Source organism: Labrus mixtus, chromosome 3 (assembly GCF_963584025.1).
Source record: "Labrus mixtus chromosome 3, fLabMix1.1, whole genome shotgun sequence".
Taxonomy (NCBI): domain Eukaryota; kingdom Metazoa; phylum Chordata; class Actinopteri; order Labriformes; family Labridae; genus Labrus; species Labrus mixtus.
In genome coordinates this window covers 4,548,722-4,572,677 of record NC_083614.1, presented here as the reverse complement: position 1 = coordinate 4,572,677, position 23,956 = coordinate 4,548,722, and the positions used below count along the sequence as shown (strand labels likewise).

General features: G+C 39.1%; 2 protein-coding genes across 3 annotated transcripts; both read left to right on the top strand.

Moving 5' to 3' along the window:
• Positions 1–1,916: 1,916 nt before the first annotated feature.
• Positions 1,917–9,439, top strand: LOC132955670 (high affinity immunoglobulin gamma Fc receptor I-like). 2 transcript variants are annotated; one of them, XM_061028613.1, is made up of 8 exons: positions 1,917–2,134; positions 4,527–4,577; positions 5,908–6,201; positions 6,449–6,754; positions 7,779–8,054; positions 8,143–8,181; positions 8,444–8,528; positions 8,661–9,439. In XM_061028613.1, exons 1-8 carry the CDS (start codon positions 2,104–2,106, stop codon positions 8,821–8,823), a joined length of 1,245 nt encoding a protein of 414 aa, XP_060884596.1. In that variant the 5' UTR covers positions 1,917–2,103; the 3' UTR covers positions 8,824–9,439. The 2 variants fall into 2 exon arrangements, with proteins under 2 accessions (XP_060884596.1, XP_060884605.1); XM_061028622.1 differs by having other exon boundaries at positions 4,527–4,559; positions 8,661–9,438.
• Positions 9,440–9,986: 547 nt separating this feature from the next.
• Positions 9,987–22,251, top strand: LOC132955661 (GTPase IMAP family member 8-like). Its single transcript, XM_061028602.1, has 6 exons — positions 9,987–10,153; positions 15,713–16,432; positions 17,292–17,987; positions 18,628–19,407; positions 20,969–21,136; positions 21,229–22,251. The coding sequence occupies exons 1-6, from the start codon at positions 10,138–10,140 to the stop codon at positions 21,447–21,449; spliced, it is 2,601 nt and encodes an 866-aa protein (XP_060884585.1). The 5' UTR covers positions 9,987–10,137; the 3' UTR covers positions 21,450–22,251.
• Positions 22,252–23,956: the final 1,705 nt, after the last annotated feature.

Here is a 23,956-nt window from a genome sequence, read left to right as displayed (position 1 = left end):
CTGCTGAATCCCACAAACATGAAGTAACCTCTAATTGTGCTTAAAGGGCATGACATCAGGAAATCAATAATACCATCTTGGAAACATAATATTCTAACATCCATCATGGATATGTTGAAGTTTTTCACAGGGTGAAATGTTTTGCATCTGGTGGCACCAGGAGAAGACAAGAAATAACCTATATTAAAACTGTTCATCCTATAGGGATCATCCATGTCTGTTTAAGATTTCATGCTAGAGCACCTGAAAGCTGTTGAGATAATTTAGTCTTTACCAAAGTTATAGATAGACAACAATGTACAGCAAAGATGCAAGTATGGCCTGAATAACAACAACTAAATTAGTTTTATTTATCCCTTCATTTGCAAATCTTTATCTGATTCTGATTGGATTAAAGAAAATTATATACAATACAATTCTTTCACAAAAAGAAACAAGCATCAGATTCAGAAATTGTTGGAGAGAAATGGAGGATACAAATAGAGAAAACAAGGTATGAACAGTAGCAACTTATGGCCCCCACGTCGCCCCCTCCAAACATCAAGAGAAGAAAGTTTACTTCAATAAAAATGAATCAGATAATGTGTACAATGTGACCATATGCCAGGCGTCCAATTAAAATCACACCACCATAAAATCAGTCTCTATGCTGATGACATGCTGCTATACTTCACAAATCCCCTCATCCCTCTTCCATCAGTCCATGATCTGATCTATTACAACAGTAAGGTGTCTGGCTACTCCATCAGCTGGGTCTGAGGACCCCCTTCTGAAACGTACATCAAATATATTACATACCAGGGGATCCGTATCTCTCCAAATTTAAATGTTTTTTGTAAAGCTCAACTGCACCCCTCTTCTCCAAGAAATAAAAGACACTCTGGAAAGATGGAAAGAAATTACCATTATCCTTAATAGGCTGAATCTCCTTCATTAAAATGAACATCCTTCCAAAACTTAATTGCCTCCATGACTCCTATCACTTCCAGAGAGCTGGCCAGTCAAAATAAGTGGGCACATACTTTATATGTTTCACAGACAGGCAACATGAAAGGTGAAAATGAGAATAATATGGAATCTTTAACTTAAATAGATATTTACTTAAAGGCTTTAAGTAAAAAAGTGTGATTTTTCACACTTAAATATAATATAAATCAAGTATATCCTCTGAAAATAACTCTGTGAGTCATGACTGTCTACAATGGGTGTAACACCAGAGTCCCACTGTCTGTGATGGTTTCAGAGTCCTATCTTCAGTTTGTTTACATCGCCCGGACGGCCAGCTGACTCCTCCCCTCATGTATAAAAGTTGTTTAATTGAGGGACTAGAGAAAAGAAGAATAACATACTGTACTCACTGCTTAACTGTGTTTCTAGATCACGCTCATTTCAGGTAAATTTACATGCAGTGTGAAGATACGAGCATAATAAAGATCGCTAGCATTAGCATGCTAACACAACAATGCAGCGCAAGTTGTTTTGGTTTCATGCTGGTGCTCAAGGGCGACATCTGCTGGATCAAAAAAATCACATATAAAGCCTTTAAGGTAAAAATACATGATGCTATAGTTATGTTAGTCCACTAAAGCTAAATGCCATTATGTTTTAGCATCAAGCTAACAAACTGGTCCATATATGAAAAAATTGTAAGTATAATGCACGAACCACTGCGTACAACTCAACCAACAACTACCTTAAAATGAGGAGGACATTGTGAAAAGGAGACACTGATTTCAGTTTTGTTAGGATGCCTATAACGTCATCAGCACATAATGAGACTTTAATTACTAAAGTGAAAATGATTCATAGAACTTCTTTAGTAGTTCATATTCTGTCAGTATACTGTCTGATGCTCCGCCTGGAAACTGGATGAAGAAGACGGAAATGTCTCCACCAAGATAGCCATCTGTGTTTGTGGTCTGCTGTGGTGGTCAGTGGAAATCCTCCAAGGAGAAACTTTATTCTATGTTTCATAACTTCTGAACTCAAGAGACTTAACACTGGTCTCCTAAAACAGTGATCAATTCAAGATTCAGAACTCTCAAAACCTTGATTATTTTCCTCAGTTTATGAAGCATGGATTAATTTTGGACATTTGGCAGCATGAACATCCTCCTTATCTCTTCACTGCTGGGTGAGTGTTGCAGACACCTGAATATTAAGACTGGTGATAAACTAAAATAAATCTTTTTCTGTTGTTTCTGTACTGGTGGTTTTAAACATTGTCAAGGTGTCAGTGGAGCTGACTTTGACCCAAAGCTGATTTCTCTTCTTTGATGCAGACACCAGTTCATAAACTGCGTGTCAGTGTTGTGTTCAGAGTTATACATTTCCCTGGGAAGTGAGCGTGCATCAAGAGATGTAAATTAAAAAGATGTTCAGCAGCCAGAATCTGAACTAAAGGGTCGGCTGTTTTATCCCTGACAGACAGAAGCTAACTAAATCACTGTAGATACACTTTGCAAGTTCAATTTAAGCTTGATTACATGTCTGAAATCAAGTCAATAAATTTAACTTTTGTCTAGTAAGAAACCTCAGATACAGTATTTCTATGAAATCAAGGAATGAGTGTTTCTTATTCTTGGTGAGAAATATCTCATTGCAGTTTTCATAAAACACACAAAAAACAAACTCATATCTAAGTGAGTGTACTGTCTAATTTTATTTTTTGTAAGTGTCTGAAAATGAGATGTTTTATCTGAGATATTTAATTAATCTCAACCCCAGACAAATGAGTAATCATTTCTTGCCCCACTGGCAGTGTTTGTTTACCTATCATAAATAATTCATGACTTACTTGTTTGCTTGTTATATCTAGAAATTACATGTTTCTCTGGACTTGTCAGGTATACAGGATGATGTTTTGACTACAAGTTAGAGAAATACACTTGGTAAGATTTGAGACCCCGTTTATGTGCCAATAACAGTGACCTTTTGTTGCGTTTTGTCTGTTCCTTTACACGACAAGAGCATTATGGGTGACTGAAAACCTAAAGTTTTAAAAAACATGTTCCAGAGTCTCCATCATTGTCGTGTAAACTGGCTATATGCAGCTCCAGTTAGTAGCCATGAACGAGTAGGTGGACTACAACAACAATGGTGGACTACAGAGTTCTGTTTGTGAAAATGTTGACTGGCATGATTCAACACTTTGTTGATATGTCCTCTCTTATGGTCATTTGGATTAACATCTACCATCTGTCCACACAAACATTCGTCTGTTAGTCATTTTTCTATGTTCACACCTCACCGCTCTGAAGGATGACGAGTATGTTCACATGCGCATGTTATTTCATTACAAAGGTACTACTGCTACTCGCCTGGCCTGTATACTAAAACGTTTTTGTTTTTTTCAGATTTATGAACATGACAGTTGATATCAAAATGTGCGCATCTGAATAGACTTTTTTTTTTTTTTTTAAATAGTAAAATAATAGTACATTTTTTTAGTAAAATTAGTAAAATTAGATTTTTTAGTAAAATTAGTAAAAAAAAAAAATTTCAAGAAAAAAAAAATGATTCAGTATTCTGTGGATGGTTTTCCTGTAAAAGTGGCCTTCAAAGAAGTCATCATTTGCTGTTTAATTCTGTTACATCCACAAGAGGATGTCTTTTTGGATATGTTTAGAGAAATGTATTTGCTTGTGTTTTTATTTCTGTCTTTAAGCAAGCTTATATCAAAGACTTAGAACATGAAGTCAGGATGAAGATATGGTATCTGTGGGTTATAAAGCCTTATTACAAGATGGAGCTCAATGTATGAACTTCATCTTCAAACTAGAAAACAATAATCAGTTTCTGTCTCAGAGAAATGTACTAATATTTAGTCTGGTGGAGATATGCTTGTTGTATTTTTGACACTATTTATGTTTACTTGATTAAATGTTAATGAACTGCTCTGTTAGCAGGTAATTCTGCTTATTTTCAGAAACACACTACTCGTTTTATTGCTTTTTTTTCTTGTTTTTAGAGCTTAGTCTTTTGCATTTACACTTCTGTACGTGTGTACGTCTCAGAGGAAAAATACAGCGAGTGTGTGCACATTCCTGCAGCTCCCACAGGGATGATAAGCGTCTAAACAGTCTCATTAAGGAAGAGGAAGCTCGCTTTCTGTCACACCATGTGGCAGCACAATGACTGCAAAGAACATCTCAGCAGAATTAGACCTTTGTTATTTGTTGCAGACAGAAGTTAGTATGTGTTGGATGTTTCAAAACTGCCTGCAGAGATGAACTATTTGCAAACTTTTATTCATTATTCTCCTGGTTACATAACGTGAAACGCGACTATCTGGCGTGCTTGCATGTGGGAACAAACCGTCTGAGCTGCCTGCTGTGTTCAGTTTCATGCACGTCACTGCTGATTGGCAGAGCAGAGCCTTGACACACTGATGTGACAGGAACAAGCTGTAGTGGAAGAAAAGACATAAGGAGGTGTGTGTGTGTGTGTGTGTGTGTGTGTGTGTGTGTGTGTGTGTGTGTGTGTTTTAAAGAGTGTGTTTGAAGTTCTTTTTTTCTGTCTTTCAGGTGCATTTGTTCTGCAAGTTGTTTCGTCTGAAGGTACAATAACAAACACAGGTATACAGAGCATTAACACACAGGTATACAGAGCATTAACACACAGATATACAGAGCATTAACACACACAGATATACAGAGCATTAACACACACAGATATACAGAGCATTAACACACACAGGTATACAGAGCATTAACACACACAGATATACAGAGCATTAACACACACAGGTATACAGAGCATTAACACACACAGATATACAGAGCATTAACACACACAGATATACAGAGCATTAACACACAGGTATACAGAGCATTAACACACACAGGTATACAGAGCATTAACACACACAGGTATACAGAGCATTAACACACACAGATATACAGAGCATTAACACACACAGGTATACAGAGCATTAACACACACAGGTATACAGAGCATTAACACACAGATTTTAAACTTTGATTTTTCATTCAAAAAGATATTGGTATCGGTTTCGAAACCAGGCCAACAATAGTAGAAAGGACACCCAATGATTTCAATGATCAAAAACTACAAATGCACACTAAATGACACAATAATGCCATTGGCAATGTTTATGTACCAAAGTGCAATTTTAGCATTTTTTTAATGGGCTCATTCATGTAAATGGACTCAGCAAGTTGTGAAGAATTAAAGGGATACTTCACCCATTTGCATTAATCTTCGTATCATTAGAAACCTGGTAGTATTTTTGAATGGTCGTGCATCCCGCCCTCATTTTCCCCTGAGATGGGAAATCTTTGTATTTCTAAGTCTGAAAAGGAGCTTCCAGTGACGCAAATATCGTCATATTGCGTCACTGGAAGCTGTTGTGGTTAGCAGGGTGAAACTACAACGCTAGTTCCTCATATTTTCGACCACTGAAGCTACAGACCAATCACAGATCAGTGGGTGGGACCTCACTCCCAGAATCGAAACTTAATGTCCGCCATATTGCTTGGAAGCTATGCTAACAGGCTCTATGGAGAAAGCTGATAATGGCGAAAAAATATAAATATAGCGACGAGACTACTGCTGCCGACAGGCCGGTCTTGTGTCTTAGGCTGCTGCTGCCGCTGGCCGCCGCTTGGAGAAACTGTAACGATTTAATTTCCCTAAAGTATTTCTGATTCTGAAATAGAGGACCTTAGTGGGAGTGGCCTGCGGTGCTGTGCATTCTGGGATTTGGTGTCTTTCATCCACATGAGCCAAAAAGACACTTTCTGACTTTTCAATGTCAATACAGATTCATGTTTCAATGGGTGAAGTATCCCTTTAAGCTTAAACGTTTCAGTTTAAGAGTATTTATGTTCTAACCCCAGCTGTAAACACAAAGAGACCCATGATGTGGTCCTTGTCTCCTTGCAGACTCTGTGAAGGTCAGTGTGTCAGCGTGGCCCCCGGGCTCAAACATCTACCTCCATGAGAGCGTGCTGCTGCACTGCACCGTGGACTCAAACTCCAGCTTTGTGTGGAGCTTCAGATGGTTCCGACACACCGCTCCGACCCCGAATCCCAGACACCTGGTCTCAGGTGACAGCTACTCCATCACCGCGGTAACGAGGGAGGACGAGGGCAGCTACCAGTGCGGAGTAGAGCAGAGGGAGAGGAACACCAGCTCCGTGGTGCTCCTCAGTCAGCCGGTTAATGTCAGAGTGTCAGGTGAGCAACGGAGGCCACATCTGAAAACAACATCAGGATCGGGTTCAGATGCACATGATGACATCACAGGAGAGGTGTGGTTGCCTAGAAGTGACCTTTACTGACTGCAATATACATCTGCTTGGGATGTCACTGTTGACTTTGAACACAATGTTAAGTTCTATGTTGCTGCTGACAGCTAGAGAACAATGTGTTTTTATTGTTCTGCCCTCTCTCTCTCTCTCTCTCTCTCTCTCCCTCTCTCCAGACACGCCCCCTCCCTCTTTGACTCTAACCCCCAGCAGCAGACACCTCTTCAGAGGGGAGACTTTCTCCCTGCAGTGCCCCGGCTCTCTGTCTAGCTCCTCTGGCTGGACTCTGAGGCGGTTCACCCCAGGACCTACAGTGAGGAGCAGACACGTCTACACTGACTGGTGTTCACCACTAGGGGGAGCTGGCAGTGCAGACCAGCCTGACACGTGTGTGTTCAATGCTGCGAGAGAGACCAGTGGACTTTACTGGTGTGAAGGAGCTGAGGAGGGCCGCAGCAACGCAGTCAGCATCGCAGTGAGCTGTGAGTTACTTCAACATGATGAAATGTGTTTATGTGCAGCGTGTCTTTAATCACAGACTGAGGGTCTAAATGTGCAGAGTGCAGGAATGTTAACCATCATTAAAATCAAAAGTTGTTGCCTCATAAAACCATTATGTTATGGATGTAAATAATTCAATTCGTTTTTCTCTGTAAAAATAATTAGATTAATAAGCAAAACAAATTATTTAAAGTGTAGGTACAACAGAATGAAGGGAACAGAATTTGGAGAAAAAAAATTATTGTTATTTTTTTTTTTAAATGAAATTATTGTTTCAAGAAAAAGGCCAGATCTCAGACTGACACTGTTTTACTATAGGAAGACCCACACTTCAACATATAATAGAACACAACTACTTAGGCATAATAACAAATAATAAAGTGCATCTGCGAGGTTTGGCAAAGCAATAATACAGCATAAGTGTCATGATTTGGTTTTGTATTTGAGTTTCCCTGTTTTATCCCAGTGTTGCTTGTTTCCCTTGTGTGTTTCATGATTTAGTTTGTCCTCAGTGTTTCTTGTATTCCTGCCTCTGTGTGTTTCCCAGTGTGATTGTCCTCACCTGTGTCTTGTTAGTCTCACCTGTGTCTGGTTACCCTATGTCTATTTAGTCTCTGTGTGTCTTCCCTTCCGTGTCAGTTCATTGTTGTAAGTTGTTAGTGTTGTTTGTCGTCTGTTAGAGTGTCAGTGTTTCCTAGTGTTTCTCAGTGCTTGTCAATTTTTGGATTTTCTCAGTTTGGACATTTTTGATAGATAGTTTTACTTTTGGCCTTTTTGTTTAAATACATATTTTTTGGTTTCTGCACTTGGGTCCACCTCTCTTGTTTTACACACAAAAAAAAAAATTGGCCAAAGTTTGAATCATGTGAGTTAGCTGAATCACAACATGGTGACTTCCTGGAGGGATGTTAGATGTTGAGGTTGATGGGATGTAGTTAGTCTGTACAGAGTCTGTCTTATAAACAGATGAATAATAAAGGATTATAATGAACATGTGCTTTACAGATGGCTCCATCATCCTCAGGACTCCGGCCTCTCCTGTTCCCGAAGGCGATGCGATCTCGTTGGTTTGTCAGTACTGGACGGAATCCAACGGAACAACTATCTTCTTTAAAAACGGAGCAGAAATCCTCACTTCCACGACGTCTTCCATCTCAGGCAGAGAGATAAAGATGAGGATTGAGAATGTGACTCAGGAGGACAAAGGCTTCTATAAGTGTGCGTTCCCGGACAGACGGACGGAGAGTCCAGAGAGCTGGTTATCAGTGAGACCTGAGCGAGGTCAGCTCGACAGTATTATACATCTTTCTGATTTGTGTTATTTCAGCCGGAGTGTAACAGTAAAATAAAAGTGTCTCTTGTCTTTAAGGAAACTCTACAACAACAGATGGGACAGCAGCTTCCACTGGTGAGAAAATCATTTCAGTTTTATTTTTTTCAGGGAACACTTTGTGATTATACTAATGAATAAATAAAACATTGTTCTAATGGCTCTCATGGGTTGTAAAGCACCAAATGACTTGATTGCATTAATTCCCAAGGTGAACTATAAGGTAACCATGTCGTACTGTATTCTGTATTTCAATATTCAAATTTTATTTGTGGCAGCTGTAAATAAAAAACGAGTCTGTATGTTGATGTTTTGTCATCTGTCACTCTTGATGTTTCAGGCTCCTGGATATGGATCGTTGTTTTATGCATACTTTTCCTTCTGTTGCTGATTCCTCTCTCTGTTTGGCTCGTTCGTCGGTACAGGTTTGTCACAGTAATAATTAGAAAAAGTCAAAGGGACTACCTTTGTATTTTACATGAAGCAATGTTCATAAATAAATAAATTTAAAAAAGCAGTTCAAATAACTCTTCTCTGATTCTTGTTTGTGTGTGCAGGTATCACACGGTTTGCACCTGTAGCTGTTGTCCGGTTTCTAAAGAGGAGCGTCCAGCTGTGGAGCTTCCTGTCACCAAACAGGAAGTGTCAGAGGTGCAGTGGGACCTGTCCTGGATGGAGATGTCCAACCTGCTGGATAGAAACGTGTACCCTGACACCTAAAGGATCCCTCTAATCCCTATTAGATAGTTCAGTGGATCCAGCTTCGACCACAAACTCAGACAGAGTGTTCATGGTGTTGACATTTCAAAAAGTGTCATCCTGATGAGTCATCTTTGACTGTTGTGTTTTAAAATGTATTTCAAAGGTTTGCTGTTTTTTGAAGATCTTTCTGTTTGCCAATGATGCATCTCTTAAGCTTTATTTGAAGGTTTTACACGCTTTTGATTCTGACTTCATGCCTCTCTTTAAATTGTTTTAGTCCAACATGAATCCCTTCCATTTATTCAGCATAGGTGCAAGAAGTGAGTTAAAGAAAATAAACAATGAATACAACAGCGCAGTATTAAAGTTTAGTAGTTTAGAGGTAATTCCAAGTGCTTTAATTCATCAACTTAGCACCCGGACGAGCAGTGTGCTTTTAATGTTGTGACGAGCCATACGATAAAACAATGCGTCACTACAGCGTCCAGTCGTCCTCCTACTTGTTGTAATCCGCGATCGCCAGCAATTGTTTGTAATCAGTTCGCCTCACGCTGCACTTCCTTGTTCTACACACAGGTAAGAGAGGGAGAGCGCTTGATTACGTCACCCTTATATAGCCTCTCCCAGGGAATGACAAGCAACCACACTACACTTATGAGGCAAAGATTAAAGAAAATGTTTGAATTATGTGTGTATCAAAAGCACATTTGTTTATCTCTGAGGACTTGTCTCGAGAGGACCGTGAGAAAATCAAAAAAGTAGAACTGGATAACCCTCTACAGTCTAAATCATGGACCCAGACATCGTTAGTCTGCTCAAATTTCAAAGGAACAAGTTGTGTGAGTTTGAGGAGAATTGTTTGGTCTCAGTTTGTAAAAGAAATGGTTCTTACACAGAGACATGTCAGGTGGTGCCTCAACTCAACAAGACCAACAGACCACAACCTGGTTCCCTCTGCAAAATAAAACATTAGAGACCTAGACTTCAGTCCCTGAAAAAAATAAAACCTGCACTTAAAAAATGGCGCGTACACCTGAACTTGATCTCTCTTGCAAACACAAACCGAGGTTGCATCACCTTTTTACCTGGAAGCCGACGCTGCTGCATGAAGAACATAAAACCAGTGGGGCCTGTTTTGATCCGTCGACAGATTCATGTTTGGTGTCATTGTTCACCTGAGAGGCTGCAGGCAGGCTGCACAACTCTCTGAATACCTACTTTTCTTTACATTGCATTACCTGAAGATGGACTTAAACAACTGAACTCTCCATGATCTTCTGGTGTTTTCTGCTGGTAACAAGTCGCTGAGACAGACAAAAAAGGATCAGAAAAATGGAAAACGACCTCGGTGAGTAAATCAAACAGAAGAGTTGGAGACAAATGTAACTGCAGCTGAATTATTTAACTTGTGTAAAAGCCTTAATATGTTGTACATTTCAACGATCCTTTAATATTATTATTCTTAAACATATCACATTATGTTGCTCTTCTTCCTTTAAATACAAATGAAGGTCAACATACTGTATCCAGACATAAAGATATTTACAAGTAAAAGTGTTTTTAAAAAATAATTTTAAGAACACCAGCCCCTCTGCGTTTCCTACATAATATATATGATCATCTTTTTATTTAACGGTTTAGTCTCCATTTAATCAGAATCACTGGAATTCACAAATTTTGCAAAATGCACTTGACCATGGTGTTCTAACACTAATGTTTAATTGAATTAATAATTAGTTTAGTTTAGTTTAATTTACTCATTTATTTGAATCAGGGACAGTGTACAAAAAAAAAAATTAGTCTCAGAAGAAAAGAGATGCTTTGTACCAGATTTAGCTAACTAGCTAATTTCCATATTTTGTCCCTGGGCAGGTGACGGTAACAAAGTAAAATGAAGCACTTTATAAGATTTGTATGATAATTATTACTTTCATTATCATCAGCATTTTTGCTGTACTGATATACATTCGACACATTGATATACATTTTTTTGTAGATTTAAATGTCACATTTAAACTTGGAGACGGGGAAGAGGAGTTTCTGCCTTAGTGGTGACTAATAAGGATCAACAGTAAACAGGCTAACCACATTAATGCAATGTAAAAATAATAATAACCTGTAAGCACCCTTATGTACAAACCAGTCAGACCAGATTTTGTTGCTGGTAAACAAATAACTGATGGAACTAAGACGTTAAAACCATTTCCAGTAAACTCCACCTCTTAAGCTTCCTGTACCGATGGATAAGAAGATTTAAAAACTACTGCACCTCTTCTGCACAAATACTTCCTTTTTATTTCTACACTTTTTATTCATGTTGACGCTGTGATGCACTTCTGAGGCTGTAGTCTGTGACGTCCTCATCACACTGAGCACAATTTAATAATATAAGCCAGAGGAACATATGTGATAAAACAGGTAGGCTTTCTGATAGCAATGTAATGCGTTTTGAAATATTGAAATGTTCCAGATACATCAACATTATTTTTAAGCATGCAGGTGAAAGGAGTACAAGAATATTTTACTCAATTAAAAGAACAGTACATTTGATTGAAATGTAATTAAGTATGAGTAAAAAAAACTCTACTCAAGTGAAATTAAATTGTTATTAGTTTAAAGCAACACGTTGTAGGAATTTGGTTTATGCACTTTGGCGCCCCCCAAAGGTATCTAAGTGCAACTGCACTGTCGTAAAACACACATTGCTGTTACACCTCCCCCTCAACATCCACCTGCATTTGATGACAAGCAGAACATCTCACAAAGTCCTGTCAGCTGTGCTAGTGTCTATAGCCCGTTGTTTGCTAACTGTTTGCATGTGGAGTATGTGCATATCACTCACAACAGCAACATAGCCAGCTTGGCTTCCCGACATGCAGCCTACTGTTTCTGGAAGCTCCGGCCAACATATAAAAAAAGCCTGTCCAATATTTTCTCCAGTCTGTCTTGCTCATTAACTCTCATTTTCTCTTCTTAGCCTCATCCGTCATCATCCTCTTCCTCTTAGCCTCAGCCATTGTATCAAACAGTACTGAGACTCAGGCTAACTCAGGTGTATTCTACACTGTAAAAAAAAGTCTAAAATAATACGGTAACAAACTGTCAAATGGCAACAGGAAAATACCGTAAAATCTAAAAAGATTTATCACAGTGGTAAAAACACTGAATTACCGCCAAGAAACGGTACAAAATGTCATTCTTACAGTCATAATATGTTGAAAACACACATTTTTACCGTAAAAATTTAAGAAAATTGTCAATTTAATGAGAAAATTCCATAAAGTCATAAACATGTAATAACCCTATAATTTACGGTTTAACTCAGTCGAAATTACAGATATTGCTGTAATATATTCTGTACCGCTTGTGTGTTTACCTAGGGACTGCCGATCAGGGGCCTGTTTCAGTAAGCAGGTTTAGTGTAAACACTGAGTCTGTTAACCCTGAATAGTGTGAAACTCTGGGCTTTCCGTTTCAATTAGGGAGGTCACTCAAACCAAGGAAAGAGGTAACTTTAGTCTTGGTAAGTCTGTGAACCCTGACCTGGTCGGGACCCTAAACTGTCTCCTCCCTCTTTCAGAGCCAGAAACCAAGTTTAATTTCCTCATTATTTCATTCAGTCCTATCACGCCCGTTTTTGTGAGAGATTCACTCATTTTTTCAAATGAAAATCCAGGTTGTTTTTATTTGATATGTTAGTTATACTATAGGGTATAAAACAACCTATTTTGAGGAACATGGCATGTCTTTCAGTCCAGGAGCATCGAGATGAAGGGGCTACATTACTCCACAGAGAACGTCAGGAGATGTTCATTTAATTAGTGATAATTAATAACTAAAGAGAATACGACGAGAGGACATGTGTGTTAAACCAGCATAAAGTTGGGTTTGAAGCAAATGCACATTCAAGTAGACACTGAATGAAGTTTACTTTGTTTAATATGTCATCTATGATTGAAATACCGCAATGAGCCAGTTTGTTCTTATATTTCATTTTGAGCTGCTTTAAAGTCGCTTTTCTCCCGCTGGATTAAATCTTAATGATATTTAGGTTGAACACCATTCCACCAGTTTTGACCGGCAATATAACAATTCTGATTAAATATGAATTGAATAGACTACATTACATAAGCAGCTGTCTTATGCCACACCACTTCACTCTCCTTTGCATTGCAGCAGTGTTACTTTTTTTGAAAGTTGAGGTGTAATTGTTACATATTGTTTCTTTAAAGTTTACTCAGTAAATCCAGAAGAAGAAGAACCTGGTCAGAGAATATGAATCTCTGACCAGGTTGTTTAAAGGCAAACCTTTATGTTAGAGTGCAATACAAGTATGTAATGTGGAATCATTCTCTTGCTATGTGCTTCAGACCATCAGGTGGAAGTGTGAGTCAAACAACAGGCCAGTTTCAGTTGCTGACACAACACAATGACACTATTGTGTGTGCATTGTGTGTTTTAACTTATTTTTGTTTGTTTTTGTTTTTGGTAACTGACTCACAATGTGTTCCAGTTTCAGTCACGTATTGTCAAACAAAAATCAAAAGGCACATGAGACGTAGGTGATGGATGAGTCATTCTTAACTGTTATCGTTTTCCACTGTAGCTTCTTTTAACTTGCCTCAGAAAAAAACCTTTTGTCGGGGCCATTCTAAAAATATTTGGCGGTCTTGTACGATCTCACATGACTGTGATTCTTTGAACTCTTGATGATAGAGAGTAATAGATTCAAAAATAACTCTGCTGGGAAGTCCCTGAGGAGCAACATGAGCAGGTGAGCGTGTTTCTTCTGCCAGTCATGCAAAGCAGCAGAGACACCTGGTGTGACACCCTGTCACTTTAGCTTTGCTAATTTTCACACCTCAACTGACTACATTCTCCTCCTGAGTATCATCTGCTGACTTTCTTAAAGAAACTTCTTTTAACATCTCAATCAAAACAAAATGCAGACTCATCGAGGCAAATAAACTGCTTCACAAAGTTATTGAAAACAAGACATTTTGGGTAGAACTGTCACCTCTTCTTCATATCTGGTCCATAAAAAACATCACTAAAACGACACGTTATATCTGATGTAATGGGTTAGAACACAGTCGTGTGAATGTTTCAACATTGATGCGATTGTAGGAGCCATGTTTAGGAAGTGCAAACACAAATTGTTCCAGCAAGTGTAACCTTTAGGTTAAGGTGATATATATATAGGTAGGAACTATCACTGGGGTGTCAGGTGTTGCTAGACGGGGAGCAATTACACTTTTTTGACTGCTGTACGCCACGCTATGAGGTAACAGGAGTGAATGTAAATGGCTATGTCTGGATTATTGTTTGAACAGCTCACATGTGACATTAATCAAAACAACGATGGAATGAGAAATAAATATTCCTAAACGAAGAAGATTGTCTTATTTTGAATTCTTACGCTAGCGAAGCCGGCAAGCGGGTCAATTAATAGGCTAGATTAGCCTGTGTATGTAGCCCCTCAGTGGCTTTAAGTTTTAGGCTTAGCTATAGCGATTTTTCATTCAAACCAGTTCCTGATTCACATATTCACATATTAACACATGTTAATATGAAGAACATATTTGAGCTTAAGCCAGGTAACCAAGTTTTTGTCAGAAAACTTGCAGTGTAAAATGATTATATATCTAAAGCCTTCATTGGTGACGACGCTTGAAGAACTTGTTCCTGAAGTTCTTCACTTTCATTCTGCAGACGCTGCATGTTGACTACAGCTGGTCAGGCTTTACCTGGTGGATTGTAGAATCCAAAAGGCAGCCACTTATCTGGCATGAAAATTAGGACTAGGTGAATGTGATGATTATTACTACTACTATTATTACTGTTCTTGAGATGGAGAAATTAAGTTTTGCAGATGTGTTTTATGTGTGAATCAAAGGTTAGATGGGGGTCCATTTTTATGCCTAGGTTGGTGTTGAGTGCTTAAAGATGGATGTCTTGACCAGAGAAGGATATGGTACATACTTTATAAATGTACCTTCGGGTGTGGGTAAGTAAAAGCACGGGGACAACTTCTGCTGTGCGTCTCATGCTTCAATGTCTGTCCGTAACATGGCATGACAAAAACAGACCAAACCCATGCCCCCCAACCGTAACCATGGGCAACCTTAAAGGCAAAGTGCAAAAATGTAAATTTAAATGAAATAAGCATTAAATCAAATAATGTATATTATCTCAACCTGAGATAAATAAAGATCTATAAAATAAAACTTCACAAAAATAAATCTGGTCTCCATCTTACATTAGTATGTCTGACACAGCCATATGTCGATACTGAGTGCTAGCTAGGTTAGCAGCCTGGTTTATGAGACAGGGCTGCTGCATCAGTCTACCAAGGAAAGGGGGAGAGGGTATACAAATGAAAACACCATCAGCAAGTTTTTTGATACTCAAACTGATACTGACTTTAATCATTTTTTCCCCACACCTTCATGAGAACAGTATGTTGTGTCTGACTTGATAAACATTTTAAGCACTATAACAGAATATTTAGTTTCTGGGTTATCCATTTTTATGGGCCAGACTAAGTCCATCTATCAGGTCAGGTCCAAAACATGTATGACAAAGAAAAATGGCTCAAATACATATTTACTCAAATTATTTGGTCCAGTTGGATCTGAGCAATTTATCCAGGTAGTATCTATTTCTTTTCTGCCATACATTTGCATAAATTAGTATCATGGGTTAAGTAACGGTTCAATTAAAAAAGAATAATGTCTACCTGTTGTCACAGCAATGTAGACCAGCTATTAATACATGTACTCTTTTCCACAGCCAAAACCAAAGCCACTTCACATTGAGCTGAATCTGCCTAAAACATGTGGCTGATAAAAAAAACAAAGGGATTTTAAGACATTGAAATTTAATCAAACTTTCCTCTTTCTTTTAGGGGAGAAAGAGAGCTTCACCCAGAAGGAGGTCAGACTCATCCTGATTGGACCAAGGTGGGCCGGTAAGAGCTTATCTGGAAACACAATCCTGAAACGGGACAGGTTTGAGTGTGGCCGAACCAGAACATCTCATTCTGAAGGGAGACATCAGGAGGTGGAGGGCAGGCACCTCGTCGTCGTCGATGTTCCGGGATGGAACAGCTCGCTCTCCCTGAACGAGATCCCACAGGGTGAGAGGCAGAGGTTCAGACTCAACGTGTCCAAATGCCCTCCCGGCCCACACGTGTTCCTGCTGGTGATTCCCATAGACACAGCCTTTTGTGCGGAACAGAGGAGGACCCTGGAGGAGCACATGAAGCTCCTGGGGGAGCGGGTGTGGAGGTACACCATGGTGCTCTTCACATGTGGGGATGTCCTCGGGAAGAAGACGATAGAGCAGCACATCGAGAGTGAGGGCGACGCTCTCAGGTGGCTGGTAGGGAAATGCAGGAACAGGTACCATGTGTTCATTAACAAGAAGAGCAGTGACACGTCTCAGGTGACATTTCTGCTGAAGAAGATAGATGAGATGGTGTGGTACAACAATGGCGGATACTATGAGGTCGATGAGCAAACACTGAACATCATTCAAGAGAAGCAACGAGAAGTGGCTGAAAGAGCGACAAAGAGACAAAAAAGGGCGGCGGAAGAAAGACTACAAATGAAAAAACTCATTCCAGGTGAAAGAAACACTTAATGTTTTATAGTCCTAGAGATTTAAAATAATCGATTTTGATACCAGTCTTGTGCCAGTGCTGTAAACTGAAGCTTTAACCAACAGATGATTAGCCTAGCTTAGCAAAAATCTAGAAGATCTAGAAAGCCAACTCAAAAATGAACATCATGGGGCGCCTGTAACAGAGTGGTTGGCTTTCGTTGCCCTATGTACAGAGGCTGAAGTCCTCGAAGCGGGTGGCCTGGGTTCAAATCCGGCCTGGGGCTACTTCCCTGCATGTCATTCCCCACTCTCTCCCTGATGTCCAACTCTATCCAGTCTGTCTAATAAAGGCACATGAAGACCATAAATCAAGCTTTAAAAATAAATAAAGTCACATGATCACTTCTGATCACATTAGTTTCTCTGAGATCCCGTGTCTGTGAAATCGTTATTTCAAACAGAAGGTGTTTGGTCTCGCGTTCTTGTTGAAACGTCTAGTGTGTGTGTTCAGAGGATTATAATTGTTACAAATCGTTCAATCTGTCCCTATGTCTGGGGTCTCCCATGTTTTTAAAATCGGTTAAGATTTGACATTGTCTAGTGTACAGCCAGCCTATGATGAATTCTTTATTGGACTTGTATTAAGATACTTATTTGTTCCCAATTTAATTTGCTTGTCTTATTTTGAACAGAGAAAAAAATGTGTGCAACAATTGTCTAAAAATGTAAAAGTGTGCCTTCAGTTACAGACAGTTAAATGTTGTCTACTAATTTAAATCAAATTAACCCACTTCTATATATATATAATGTATATATATATATATATATATGTGTGTGTGTGTGTGGGTTCCATGAATATTCAGCTTTGTTTTGTCTCACAGAGGAGAAGAAAACCATCCCAAAGCTCCAGATAATTCTCTTGGGAAGCAGAGGCGTTGGAAAAACCTCAGTAGGGAACACCATCTTGGGAATCAAAGAGAAGGAAGATGGAAAGACGACACACTCGGTGGCCCGGCAGGGTTTTGTGAGTAAAACTGACATAACTGTTGTTGACACGCCAGGTTGGTGGAAAGACTTCCTTGTGTGTGACACTCCTGTAGCTATCAGGGAGGAACTGATGCTCAGCATGTTTCTGTGTCGCCCTGGGCCTCATGTCTTCCTGCTCATGATAGACTCCGATGCATCCTTTAACCGCAAACACTTAGATGCAGTGAAGACACACATGGAGCTACTAGGGAAAGGAGTGTGGGGCCACACTATTGTAGTTTTCACCAGAGGAGACTGGTTGGGAGCACACAGCATCGAGGAGTACATCGAAGGCGAGGGAGAGGCCTTGCAGATCCTGGTCCAACAATGTGGAAACAGATATCACGTCATTGATAACAAGAATTCTGATGATGGTACTCAGATCAAAGAGATGCTGGAGAAAATCACTTGGACTGTGGCAGGAAACAACTGGGAGTGTTGTGTCCCAGATGAGAATATATACTCGACCATTGTAGAGACAAGACGAAGAGTGGAAGAAGGGGCAAGACTGAGGCAAAGTCAGGTCAAGGCTAAAAAGAAACCCCTTGAAGGTATGATTCAATCATCTAGCATCATTACATGACACTGGTCTGGTATTGTCAAATCTATTTTAATTTGTAGATACCAAGGTTGAATAAATCTTATAAATAAAAAATAAAAAATACAACACTAAAAGGATTTTAGCGATGCTAGCATTTAGAGCTAAGACGATAACTTCATAATGTCTGATGGTCAAACTACTACTTTGGTCCAGACAAAAAAACATGTCATTTGGTCCTTAATTTGAAAATAAGGACCTTCCTTAGATCAAAAGTTACTTAACTCCAGTAAAGTTATACTGGAGTAAATGAAAATAACTGAAGGGAACGTTAAAAAAAGTGAAATGTTGAATGTTTTAAGGTGTATGATTTGACTTGTCAACTAAGCTGCCTGAGAGTTATTTTCAAGTGAAATGAGCCATTCAAAGGAACAGTGGTATTGTTGCTCTCCATCACTGCTTAAGCTTTGCTGAAGTTCATTGTGCTGAAAGGGACAAAAAACGTTGTTTCCAGTGGTTCACAACTCCCTCACACTGCTACTTTAGTACAATAAAAAAAATTGACCCAACTGTCAAATTATACAAGTTAGGAGTTCAAATAGGCTGGTACATGATATGATATGCCTTTTCATCCTCCAATGTTTTCTCCTCAGGCTCCAGGAATAAATTGCAGGACCTGAAGATAGTATTGCTTGGTCAAAAAACCTTCGGAAAGAGTGCAACAGGAAACAACCTCCTGCACAAAGAGGTCTTCCCCACCTATCAGAATGAGCAGTGTCGTGTTGAGGAGGCAGAAGTTGATGGCAGATTGGTCACAGTGATTGACACCCCAGGCTGGTGGCTAAAGCCCTCCATTGGCACTGAAGAGATAGAGAAAGAAATAGTCAGAGGAATGTCGTTGAGTCCATTAGGGGTTCATGCCATTCTGTTGGTTGTCCCCTTGGACCTGACATTCAGAGAATCCCAGCAGGTTGCCCTGGAAGAACACATGAGTCTCTTTGATTCCAGCGTCTGGAAGTATACGATTGTTCTGTTCACATACGGAGACAACTTAGTAGAAAAATCAGTAGAAGAGCACATTGAGAAGGAGCACAGTGCTCTACGATGGTTGGTAGACAAGTGTGAGAACAGGTATCATGTAATGAGCAACATAAAGAAAAATGACACCAGGCAGGTCACAGAGCTGTTTGAGAAGATAGAGGAAATGGCGGCAGGCAACAGCGTTCAGTTGTTCTGCCCTGACATGGACGACATCCAAGAGCGACTCATCGAGATGTTCAGAAGGAGGCAGATCAAACAGCTGCTGAAGCAGTCCTTTGAGGAGACGTACAGAAGGAGAGAACTGGAGCTGCTGATGGGCTTCCGGAAAACACTCCTTGAGCTGCAATCTAAGACCAGAGGAAGTGCGACAAGCATTTTTCCCAGGTCAACAGGTGAGTATCAAGCTAAGAGTGGGATGATTACTGGGTTTTTTCCCTGACAAAACATCAACATAAGGGATTCGTCAATGTGACTATTAAAGTCCTGCGGGAATACTCTGCTCAACACAGACTACATTTGATTGGTTTATTTGGTAAGCTGGTTGAGTTTTATGTTGCAGTGCTGCTGATACACACCTCAAAACAATGGCTGTACAGTCATAACAAAAAGCTGTAGAATTTGTTGGTGTAGAAAAACTGAAATACCTCCTAACAGCTGACTCTTTAGTTTCCTTGGTCAGGTCTCCAGGCCAGCTGACTTATGACTGGTTTAGCTACTATGACATACTTTATAGTAAACCACAATTCAATTGGTTAGCCCAGGGAAGGCCCCATTGCCATTGATATCCTATCTAACTATTTGAGTTGATATCAAACCGATATGTGATATCAGTATTGGAAAGGTCCAGTCGTCAACCTAAGCAAGTTAGTCAATAAGTTACTCTCTTTAGCATTGTTTCCAAGCCCTTCCATGGGGGTCCTTAAGTTCAGACAAGCATTTTTTTAACACTCCAGCATGTTTTGTGTCTACCATCGGATCTCCTATCACTTGATGGTAACATAATCAAATGAAGGCTCAGAGGTGGCATCCTTGGCTGTTTTTGATGCTAAAGATGAAGAGCTCTTTGCTAAGTCGGATGTCTGTTGAGTATTGAGTAAGTCGCCATAAAAGTTCTTGGTGTAGAGAGTGTAAAATATCTTTTAACAGTTGATAGTGTACATGGTTCAGGCTGAGTAGCACCTCCTCTTTCTCGAAGAAAACAGGCCTCACAGCCTTCTGTTGACAGATGATGTACAGTATGGCTTCTTAGATGTAAACACAAAATCACAATCAGGCCAGGATCAGCTTTACATGCCATCTAGCTAAGACAGTCAGTATCAGAATGATATGCTTTTATAGTATTTGATCGGTCCATTTATCCATCCATTTTTATCAGCTAATTCCAGACTGGGCCACAGTGGCAGCAGGTTAACAAAGTTGGTTCAGATATCACTTCCCCGGTATTGTTTTCCAGCCCTTCCAGGGATACCCTAAAGTCTTCTAATTTCCAGCACTTTCTTGGACTGTATCGGGGACGCACCAAGGAAGCATCCTAAGAGTATCAACCAAACCTAAGATGGATCTTGGGTATTCGAAAGATCAGCAGCTCTATGCTGAGTCAGATGTCTGAGCTACTCAGCCCACCTCTTTTCTATAACCCCCAAAAAACTGATTTCGGCCGCTCATATTATTCAAATTTTTTGGTCACTACCCAAAGCACATGACCATCAGTGAGCGTGGATATATAATTTTGCATCACTGAAGCTGCAGCAATCCACACTCTACATCATAATAGTTTATCTGAATAAGACAAAGCAATAATTAAACTCTTGCTTAGGTGGTATCTTCTACCTTAGAGGCTACAATCTCGTATTCCAGTAGAGGACCATTGTATGAGAATTGAAGAGGGGAAATGATGAATCTAAAGTAAATATTCTGTTGTGTTAATCTGTTGTTTTGTTGTTCAATTGTCAGCTCGTGACCTGGACAAATTCAAAATCAAGGGCATCGGTCATAGAAAGAAAGATGAGAAGCAGGAAAACTTGCATGCAGAAATCAGCCAGGAAATTGAAAATCTAAACAAGGAGATAATGAGATCCACAGATCTTCTTGGGAAAAGCATGGACTTCTTGATCCCAGAGTGTAAGAATTTCTTTTCAACTTTAATTTCTAATTTTTACAATCATAATGGGCTATACATCAAAGACAAATTTTGTTCTGTGTTGCATCTACAGTTAAAGGAGAAAGTCCAGAATCAACAATTCCTGATTCTTTGTCAGAAAGAAGAGCTAGCATCAACTTTGACATCAAAGTTGCCAGTTGGCTGACCAAACTTCAGATCACCACAAATGTTGACAACCAGCTGAGCCTTAACTTCTCTGAGTCATCAGGATACAGCTCTGTGCTGCCCAAAGACAACCTGGATTATCATATGGAAGAAAATATTACTGGATAATTCATCAATGTAGACTAGAGGTGGGCGGTAAACCGGTGTCAATACCGCCCGTGGTATTACTTGTACAACAACATGTTTTTGCCATACTGTCATTACCAGTTTAAATACAGAAGTTTGTTTGTTGTGCAAACATAAGGCAAAACCAATTGCTCAACCTACCGGCTTCAGTGGGTGCCTTTGCTCACTTTCCGTGCTATTATTGTTTCTTAAGATTGTTCATTGATTTTAAAGTGTAAACTCAGGTATGTGCTAATCTGTGGGGGGTGTTTTTACATACTTCTAGGGTGGAAAACTCATTAGTTTATGTAAGAGACCATATTAATGACAAAGGTGTCTTAACCTTACTTTTTCACTTTAAAGCAGTTTTCTCTAAATTGCCTGAAAGTTGTTCAGGGTGAATTTTTTCACTCGTCCATGTAGAAGCTACAGAAATCAAATGATTAAGTACAGCAGGCAATGTCATTTTTATCCTCCAATACGAAGGGCACAGATTTGCAATTTAAAGTCAGAGTGAAGTGGACATATTTCTCACACTAATTTCATTAATTATTTGACATTATAAAAAATTCAAGTACAAAAAATGAGGTTTAAAAAAGTACAACTTATTTTCTTAAATACACTATCTGTTAAGCTTATTGTATCAATGTTGAAGGTTCTACTATTTTTATAAAAATTCTGTCATTTTATTTGATTACATTCGTCCATGTTTTTTGTTGTAAATGTTTCTGTGAATACTAATATTCCCTTCCCCCTATTGTGTTCAGTGTGTACATACTTGATAATAAACTGTATTCTAATTTGATGTAAATCTTTGTGCTGCAGTTATTATCCTTTAATCATTATTGGCAAGAGTGCCCTGCGTTGTCGTGTCGAAAGAAAGTACCTTTAGATGCGGAAATCAATTTAGCTAATAAACCAGCAAAGGACAGATTGACAATGTGGCCCTGAAAGCATCGGTTAATGATTCATTCCTCTTACAAATCAACAAAATGAATATTTTAGGCAAGATTAGGAATAGTTTGTCATTTCTTTAAAAGGTAGAATTGTCTCCTACTGTAAAGGTATTGAACCTCAAAACACACTAGTATGAAAATACAACCTACAGCTGTACTCTGATGTAGTCATGTGTGTCCATAATCACAATAAATAACTTTTTTAACTTAACTTTTTTTGAGAAGATGAGCTCATTATAATCTGTGCTGAAAGAGTTATTACAAATAAACAAACCGCTGTCCCCCCTCCCATACATATATTAACCCGAAACAAAGATTTAAGTAAGCCCCTACATGAGTTAAAATGAAACATGTGCAATTAAACATAGACTAATACAAAGGAAAATTTACATAACCCCGTGCAGGAATAAAAATATATGTGCAATTTAAGTGTAACCTATAAAATGTTAAGGAACATTGGTAAAATTAGACCTGTACATAAAAATAAAAATAAAAGTGTAGACCTTCTGAAGTTTGTGTTGCTTTCTGGTTGCTTTAAGCAACAGTCAGTGCAGATGTTAAAGGTGCAGATAAACAGATTGTTAGATAGGAGTTGGATGTTTGAGAGTCAAACAGTTAAACATCCTGCATATCAAACATGGCCACGGTGGGTTTTCTCTTATTAACAAGCTGAATGTTTTTATGTTCTGTGCAGTGCTGTGTACATTTTCAGTTATTACAGAAAGTTCCCTTTTTAGGTTTTAGGTGAAGTTCTAAGAAATGAAAATTCCTTTCTTGAAACCCTGAAAAAGGACATACTTCCATTATTAGACATAAAAAAAAAGACCATTCTGTGACAGACAGGTCTGATAGAGGAGCTGAGGCCTCCATTGTCAGGTCATTTACATTTTTGACAGTTGAGAAGGGAACGTCTCTTCGCGAGTGGGCGTGGCTTCTGCGCATTCCATGGACACGCCCACAGCAGCCCAGAGGAGAGAGAACACATTTCTCATGATTTTGAAGCTTCATTTTATAAACTTATACGTTTTTTTCATTGCTGAAATTTGGCCTGGTGGTTAATAACACATTCTTCTTTTGTATAAAAAACTAAAAAACATATATTTTTTTGGTTTACAGGGACTTTAAACATACTAAGGCTGTCCACTTTAGTTTGCCTCTGCTTGCTGTTAGCTGCTTTCTCCACTAGAGAACTACAAAACATCGCGCACAGGCCAAAACACTCCGTGACGTCATCACACTGAGACGGAAGTGCACATTTGTAGTCGTTAGAAATCCTTATGGTGACATGACAAAACAAACTGATTTCTGAAATAATACTAAAGAAGCCGGGTAGAAAATCAGGTGAGTATTTGGTGGAGAAGATCCCGAGGCGTTCAGTGTACAGCTGGGATGAAGATATATGTAGTACGGCGGGTTCGTTGTTATTGTGAGCTGGTTTCAATGAGCACTGTGTTGTTTTGTGAAAACGGAGCTAATTAGCGAGCTAACCTCGGATTTATGTCTGTTTATGTTCAGATTGTTTTCCTCTTAATGGATATTAAATATGTGAGTCAT